The sequence below is a fragment of the Nicotiana tabacum genome, chromosome 16 (genome assembly GCF_000715075.1).
Source record: "Nicotiana tabacum cultivar K326 chromosome 16, ASM71507v2, whole genome shotgun sequence".
Lineage (NCBI taxonomy): Eukaryota > Viridiplantae > Streptophyta > Magnoliopsida > Solanales > Solanaceae > Nicotiana > Nicotiana tabacum.
The window spans coordinates 886,226-894,954 of NC_134095.1; the positions used below are offsets into that span (position 1 = coordinate 886,226).

An 8,729-nucleotide genomic window follows, 5' to 3' on the forward strand; every position below is an offset into this window, starting at 1 on the left:
ATCATTTCTACCTGAATTCTTCCAAATAAGTCCATTCAACTAAATCTGTCTTAAAACGCTGTAGGCCCACATACTAAAGTTGAGTTCAAAATAAAGCAGAAGTGTTGGCCCAATTGAGCCTAGTTATGGATAATCCAAGTTGGCCATTTTCTGGATAATCCGAGTTGTCAATTTCTGATTGGTTGAAAGGGGACACGCAATAAAAAGTGATCACAGAGAATCATGTCAGCTCCTGTGGCTATCTGTAACTCAATGATCAGTTACTCTTCACCAAGAACAAATTAATCGTAACTCCAACAAGAAAGAAAAAAGGAAAAAGAAAAATTAAGCACTCTCCAATGGAGAGTGTAATTCTTCCTTGCAAATCAATTTTTCCGACAATTTCAGAATTGCCCCAAAATTATCACCCAAAATCAAAAGCACCTATCAATTATGAACCAAGATTCACAGATACGCATTTGAATTATCTCTGCACAAATGGGCGCCTCAGTGAAGCCATAACAGCTTTAGAATCGATTTCACAATATGGGTATAAGGTAAAACCCGAAACTTTCTCAAAAGTTATAGAATCTTGCATCAATTCGAAGTCACTACATTTGGGACGTAAACTTCATAAAAAGATGAAATTTTTACTGAAAAAAGTTGACCCTTTTATTGAAACTAAGTTGTTAGGGATGTATTCGAAATGTGGGTCTTTACAAGAAGCATACCAATTGTTTGATGAAATGCGTGAGAGGGATTTATTTGCTTGGTCTGCTATGATCGGTGCTTGTTCAAGAGATAGTAGGTGGGGTGAAGTTGTGGACCTTTTTTACATGATGATGGAGGATGGTGTTGTACCTGATAGCTTTTTGTTCCCTAAGATTTTACAAGCTTGTGGGAATTGTGGGGATATTGAGACTGGAAAGTTGATTCATTCTATAGCGATTCGATATGGAATGAGTTCTGAAATCCGTGTGAATAACTCGCTTCTAGCTGTTTATGCAAAATGTGGGTTGTTAGTTTGTGCAAAGAGGCTTTTCGAGAGTATGGAGAAAAGGGATACAGTGTCTTGGAATTCGATTATAATGGCGTATTGTCACAAGAGTGAGATTGTGGAGGCGCGGAGGTTATTGGACTTAATGCATCTTGAAGGCGTAGAACCAGGTTTGATCACCTGGAATACATTGATAGCTAGCTATAATCAGTTAGGCAAGTGTGATGAGGCGCTGGAAGTTATGAAGGAGATGGAGGGTAATGGGATAATGGCGGATGTTTTCACTTGGACGTGTATGATTTCAGGTTTGGCTCAACATAACAGGAACAGTCAGGCATTAGAATTGTTCCGGGAGATGAGTTCCAATGGAGTCACACCAAGTGAAGTAACACTTACAAGCATAATTTCAGCTTGTGCGTCTCTTAAAGACCTGAAGAAGGGAAGAGAACTTCACTCTTTGGTTGCAAAGTTGGGATTTGATGGAGAGGTAATTGTTGGGAATGCTTTGGTTGACTTATATTCCAAATGTGGTAAACTTGAAGCTGCTCGGTTGGTCTTTGATATGATCCCAGAGAGAGATGTCTACAGTTGGAATTCCATGATTGGAGGGTACTGCCAAGCCGGGTACTTTGGAAAAGCCCATGATCTTTTTACGAAGATGCATGATTCTGAGGTATCACCTAATGTTATCACGTGGAATGTTATGATTACAGGACACATGCAAAAAGGTGATGAGGATCAAGCATTGGATCTGTTCTGGAGGATGGAGAAGGACGGGAGCATTGAGCAGGATACTGCCTCATGGAACGCTCTCATCGCTGGCTATTTGCAAAATGGACAGAAGGACAAAGCATTGGGCATTTTTCGGAAAATGCAGTCATTTGGTTTTAAGCCCAACGCAGTTACCATTTTGTCCATTCTACCAGCTTGTGCAAACTTAATTGCTGCAAAGAAGGTGAAAGAGATACATTGTTGTGTTCTGCGTTGCAATCTGGAAAATGAGCTCTCCGTTGCTAATTCTCTTATAGACACATATTCCAAGTCTGGGGGCATAAAATACTCGAAAGCAATATTTGATGGGATGTCAACCAAAGATATCATTTCCTGGAACACATTGATTGCTGGTTATGTTTTACATGGCTGTTCTAGTGAGGCAATAAAGCTATTTCATCAAATGAAAGAGGCAGGTCTTAAACCAAACAGGGGTACTTTCTCGAGTGTGATTTCATCTTATGGTCTAGCCAAAATGGTTGATGAGGGGAAGAGTGTGTTCTCTAGCATATCCGAAGAGTATCAGATTGTACCAGGTCTAGAACATTGTGTGGCTATGGTTAATTTATATGGTCGTTCAGGTAAACTTGAAGAAGCAATTGAATTTATAGACAATATGATCGTGGAGCGTGATATTTCTTTATGGGGTGCATTGCTGACTGCTTCTCGCGTGCACGGTAATTTGACTTTAGCTATCCATGCTGGGGAACAATTACTCAAACTGGATTCAGGAAATGTAGTGATTTATCAGTTGCTCTTACAGTTGTATGCTCTACGTGGGATTTCTGAAGAATCAGTAACTGTGCTGAGACCTAGAAAAAGAAATCATTGTGAAGAATCTCTTAGTTGGAGCTGGACAGAGATCAACAACGTGGTGCATGCTTTTGCTTCAGGTCAGCAGAGCAATTCTGAGGTTCCAGATTCTTGGATAAAAAGAAAAGAAGTAAAAATGGAGGGATCCAGTCCTTGCAATAGGCTCTGCATCAGAGAAGAGGAGAAGGAAGATATTAGTAGAGTTCATAGTGAGAAACTTGCACTTTCTTTTGCTCTCATTAACAATCCTCAATCATCTCGAGTGATCCGAATTGTTAAGAACCTCAGAATGTGTGAAGATTGCCATAGGACTGCCAAATGTATTTCTCAGGAATATGAACGTGAAATATATATACATGATTCTAAGTGCTTGCATCACTTTAAAGATGGTTATTGTTCCTGTGGCAATTATTGGTAGGTAGGTGATCATGACAGTCATTTTCTTTCAGATAAGTCTCCTCTTCTCCAAGGAATTGATACGTCCACATTTTTCTGAAGAAAAGTTTTGCATGAAATAAAGAGGATCCCTTTGACAATGTACAGATGATGGTCCAAACCATAGCCACTCAAATGCTGTATTGCTGTATGTATGAAGCTTCTTTGTTATGGTCAGAGGTCTTGTAAATGGTTGAGAGAAATCTGGATAATGACACTAGTCGATAGGCCCTGTATCATATTGTACATATGCTAAACAGATAGTCTTTCTTCTTACCAAGTGTTCATCTGAGATCATGTACTTTTTCCTACTTGTATGAGGACCGAGCTAGCCTTTGTATGTGGATCCCAAGGGTGTGTCTTGCAGTCAATGATGTTGGAGCGAAGATCATCAGAGACCAGGGTTCAACTCTCGGTGATGGTAAAATAAAGCTAGGCGATATATTTCCCTCTGTCTAAGCTTTGATGGGGGCAAATTTACCTAGTATTCCTACGGAATAGTTGAGGGTGCACAAGCTGGCCCTTACATTACCATGATCCACCAATTAAAAAATAATATTCTTGAGCTAGTCTTTATTCTTAATTAGAGATTCGAGTTTTCTTAGTTTAACTTTAAAGGAAAATAACAAAAGCAAGATTTAAGAGCTGATTTTGTTGGTGAAAGTGAAGTAACAATATTCTTTAACCTGCTGGAAATTTTACACCAATGATTCAATATTTGAGTATTACAATACATTTGTTGTTTACATGCTCAGCGTCAACTTTTTTGTTGCATATTCTTCACATATTTTATGAATGATATACCTATTTCGACTGCTTAAGTTTTCCATTGACGACTTTGGGATATATAGTAATTCTCAGTCAGTCTCCACTCTCGCTACAAGTACTTGTGCCTTGCATATTTTGTGCCACTGATGCTGTCTACTATTATACTTTCCTCGGGGGAGAAATGTATGAGTTTATGTACCAAGGCAATGAATACGCTCCCTGCAGTTGGATAATTTAACAGTGATAGGGAGTGGTTTTATTAGCATTCCTAAAAGAATTATTCTTTTACTAGTGTAGAATTGAGAGGAAAACTCTCTATGAAGTATTTATCTCTGTGGAATTGACCTTCCCTGAGTTAGAAATCCAACTAAATATCTTCCATGATCAGGAAATTCTTATGCGTTCAGTCACCAGCTTTTCATTCTCAATCCAGGGACTTGAAGGTTTACACTCACAGCTCTCCTCAGACTGAGTGAGTTTTCTATCTTTTCTGCAAAATACACATTGCAGTGGCTGATCTGAGTGTAATGAGTTCCTTTTCACAGCATATGTACCTCTAGTATCCCTTTCATGTGTTGATGCTGCCTCTATAAGACTATAACAGAAGGGTAATTCAGCTGGGAACTTCTATGCATCGCCCCTTGAACAGGTAAAAGTTTTAGTCTAGTCAATAGAACACCTACATCCATATGGAGTGACCAAAGCACAAAAGGGCAACCCGGTGCACTAAGCTCCCGCTATGCGCGGGATCGGGGGAAGGGCCGGACTACAAGGGTCTATAGTACGCAGCCTTAGGCTTTTTTCGCGGCCCGAACCCGTGAACTCCCGGTTACATGGCAGCAACTTTATCCGTTACGCCAAGGCTCCCTTTTTGATCAATGCACAATGTAAAAAAAATTGTTTCTCTGATTCTTCCTTCTTTGTTTGGTCTTTCTCAGGTAGTCTAGCAGAAGTGAGACACAAAGCTCCATGTGCTGTTGGAATTGGTGGGAAGCCGTGGGATGAGGAATTCTGGGATCAAACAGATAATCCTAAGATCATCAGAAGCCATTTTGCTGTATCGAGATGATGTCTGATGTGTTCCTTTGGACATGAATAATCCCAAGTTGGCTCGTAAATGATGCAGTACACTCCTTTGGACATGAATATCCTTATTGCAATAATATAAACTTTGTTTCAGGGAAAAAAAAAAGAAGAGGAAATGTTGTCACAAGCATAGAAGTTTTTGCCGGTAAAATTAGAGTATAATGCTAAGTTTTACTTCTTTCTTGTGCCTTAGCTTGCTAGAGTACTGAATATGCTTTAAAAAATCACATTTGAGTATATATTTTTTATTATGATTTTGAGTCTAGCATGCAAATGTTGTGCAGGATTTAGGTTTTCTGGGCTTTTGGAGTTTGATAGTCAACAAAGATGAGCTCTACTGAATTGTGAAGTGGCTATGACTTGGTCTGTTCCACATATTTAATCACTGTAAGCCCACCATTAAATCTTTTCCTTTCTTTTTTCTTTGGCACGAGTTATTTGATCAAGCTTATGAAAACCAATTTTTATGTATTTTTATTTTATATTTTTGTAATCATCAGAAAAACAGTATTGACTTTTCAGTCACATGAAATCTGTTGATTCGTCCAAGTTATAGTTTTCCTCTGGATTAGAGGCGGCGTAACAAATTTTCTGGAGGAAAATCTGATTACTAAACTAATAGATACGATCTTGCATCAGTAAAAAGGGCAGCCCTGTGCACAAAGTATTTACGTTGGATCCGGAAAAGGGCCACATCTTAAGGGGTGTGATGTGGGCAGTCTACCCTAATCAGTCGCCGAACCCGTGACATATAGGTAACACAGAGACAACTTGCATCACCAATGCTTATATTCATTTTTATTCTAATGTGAATAAAATTGAATAAATCTTGTCCAATGAAACTAATGCCTGAACGGAGCGTTGAAACAACGATTAGAATTGTTACGTGTGATTAGAATTGTTACGTGTGATTAGAAGGTTACGAGTTCAAATAGCTAAAATAGTCTCTTAAAAAATACAAAATAAGACTCTGCACAATAACTTTCATGTACGTGACGACCTTTTCTTTTATCATGTGTTAATTGTTGCAACTTGCACCTCTATAATTTGTATGAACAGAACTCGGAAAGATAAAAGGAGTGGATATACCCCATCAAAAGAAACTAAGTCAAGACTTATTGAACAATGAGTAGTTATAATAAAACATTAAAAGATTGAATAAAAATGGTCCCAATTAATCACAATCATGATGTGGGCAACTGGCAGTGGTGCCCTAGTCCTATAATTATTCTATAATAATGGACTTTCTAGCTACTATACTACACTCTTAGATTTTCTTGCACCAAATACTATTGTGAAAATAGCACGGGCTAGTTAGTTTTCGGATTGGTAATCGAAAAAATCGTCAGCGTTTGCAAAGTCATTAAAAAATAGTCACTGTTTTCCTGAAACATGAAAAATTCCAGCAAAATATGCTGGATTATGAAGTTCCTCCTTTTTTAAACTTCCCCTGCATATTATGTCGAAACTCAAATACATTATGAAATTTCAACATATTATACTGGAATCTCATATGTAAAAAATTCGAACCCTAGCGGCTAGCATATTATGCTGGAATTTTTCAGAATTTTTAAGGGTGTTTTTGTTCAGATTTTATCTTTACATGAAAAAATGGCTAAATTTCAATTACTTTTGAAACTGTGGCTATATTTTAATTACTAGTTTTGGTGTACGGGCGATGCGCGTGTTCCCCGTCTCAATGAGTAATATTTTGTAAGAAAATTATATATGTTTTAAATTATGTTTGAGTTATAAATAAAGTATAAGCTGTTGAAATTGATGACTATTGATCCTCTATAACTAATACAATAAAAGAAAAAACTTTGTTCATAAGAGCCCTCAAACATTATTCAATATATTTACTTTTAATTATGTTCCAATTTATAGTTTTGTCATTTTAATTTCATGAGTTATCGTGCTTTTTTGTTAGTTTCAATAAGAATGCATAGCTCTTGAAGATTTCAGATTATTTCAATTTTTTAAAAAGCTATTCTCAAGTTCATTCGAGAAGACACAAACAAGGTATAGACTTTTATTCCGATTCTTTAAAGATTTATTGAATAACATATTTTAAAAATATGAATCATATGTTTTCTCAATTTATCTCCGTTCAAAGGTTTTGATATTATCCATGTAGTGAGGTTTTAATTGTTAAAAAAAAAAGAATTTATGATTTATATTACATTGTCGAAACATGCGTGGGCATTAAAACATAAGTTATAGAACGAACAAATTACTATAAAAACTTATTGAATTCACTAATTGTGTTTGTGCACATATTAATTTAGATATTTTTTTTTATATATAATTCATTTGAAAGTCCTAAATATTTGGATTTCCTACATAGTTCACATAAAAAAAAATTAATAAGCAAACTTTTAATTAATTCTAGTCTTAAATATTTATATTACATTTTTATTCACTATGAAATTTATTTTTAAAGGATACAAATTTAATTACATTTCATGTTGAGGTTTCGTGTTTTTATTATATAAATTTAGGCTTGTACTAGTTAATATGATTATATAAGGCATCAAATAATCATTTTGGGTGCTTATTTGAACATGGATTAAATATTTTATTTGATTAAAATAAGAATATTTAAAATGCATATTTGATTGTTTCGCGTTAAAACAATTTTAGTTTATACATTATTGTATTAAATACTTTTAATTTAATCTATGATTTTATGTTCCCATTATTTAAGTTTTTGATTGAAAATCATTTGAAGCCACCATATTAGAACGTGCACATCAGAAAGGAATTATGTTCAATTAGTATAACTTATATAAGGTAAAATATTTATTGATTTAAATTCCTAAATATTAGGTTTTCTTACCTAGTTAGATTTACAAGTGATACTTAAAAAATGGTCACAGTTTAAGAGTAATCGAAATTTAACCACTTTTTTATGTAAAGATAACATGTGAACAGAAACACCCTTAAAAATCTGAAAAAATTCCAGCATACTATGCTGAAGTTCGAAAATTTTACATATGAGATTCTAGCATAGTATACTGGAATTTCATAATATGCTGAAGTTCCAACATAATGTGTTGAAAATTTATATGCAAGAGCTCCATAATCCAGCATAGTATGCTGGAACTTTCCGTGTGTTGGAGTCCAACAACATAATATGCTGAAAATTTATACGCATGAGCTCCATAATCCAGCATATTATGCTTAACTTTATGTGTTTTAGCAAAACAGTGGTTATTTTTCTTTGACTATACAAATGCTGACTATTTTTCAATTACCAATCCAAAAACCCATGCTATTTTCATCTTATTATCATTAACTAAACTGCGTTGATAACGTAAAACGACTTTTTACACATATATATATATTAACTTTAACCAAGAATCCAAATGAAAGGCTTTGGCCAATCATATATCAGAGTCTATAGGGTTTCATTAATTGGGTACATGGTAGGACATAGCCACATTTATTCAATCACTTGTCATTATAATAATATTCTATATAACCAACAAATAACGCACTCACTGTGCAAACATCACACCAGTGAATCGTTTTAATTTGTCACTGTTTTTGTCCATTTTGTTCACTGTTTTAATTTTACCGTCTTTCTTATTTTTGCCCTTTAGTTTGGATCCTCTCATTATTCAACATGCAATGCCACTTGTCTGGGCTGACTAGACTTCTTGATTTCTTTTCTTGTTTATTCTGATTGACATTTGGTTTGTGTACTCTGACTCACTTAATCAGTTAATCTACTATTCATGATTTATTGGAGAATTAAACAAATCGTATCATTTCATTCATCAGGTCTCATCCAACTCCGACCAAGTTAATTTGAAGATTAAAGCTTTTGGATTTAATGTTCTCTATCACAGAAAATATCTCAGAATACAACAACATA

At 35.3% G+C, this 8,729-nt stretch overlaps 1 protein-coding gene and 2 long non-coding RNA genes across 3 annotated transcripts; all 3 read left to right on the forward strand.

The window, feature by feature from the left end:
- Positions 1-239: 239 nt before the first annotated feature.
- On the forward strand, positions 240-3,698 carry LOC107790676 (pentatricopeptide repeat-containing protein At1g19720-like). The gene has a single exon (XM_016612630.2). The coding sequence runs from the start codon at positions 339-341 to the stop codon at positions 2,976-2,978; it is 2,640 nt and encodes an 879-aa protein (XP_016468116.1). The 5' UTR covers positions 240-338; the 3' UTR covers positions 2,979-3,698.
- Positions 3,699-4,274: 576 nt separating this feature from the next.
- On the forward strand, positions 4,275-4,834 carry LOC142170630 (uncharacterized). The gene is made up of 2 exons (XR_012699882.1): positions 4,275-4,412; positions 4,702-4,834. It is a non-coding gene; the product is annotated as an uncharacterized LOC142170630 (long non-coding RNA).
- Positions 4,835-4,856: 22 nt separating this feature from the next.
- LOC142170631 (uncharacterized) lies at positions 4,857-5,236 on the forward strand. The gene is made up of 2 exons (XR_012699883.1): positions 4,857-4,994; positions 5,134-5,236. It is a non-coding gene; the product is annotated as an uncharacterized LOC142170631 (long non-coding RNA).
- The last annotated feature ends 3,493 nt before the right edge of the window (positions 5,237-8,729 follow it).

What these genes read in the sequence shown, in the direction of transcription:
- LOC107790676 (XM_016612630.2), top strand. Translation starts at nt 339, where the DNA reads ATGGAGAGTGTAATTCTTCCTTGCAAATCAATTTTTCCGACAATTTCA.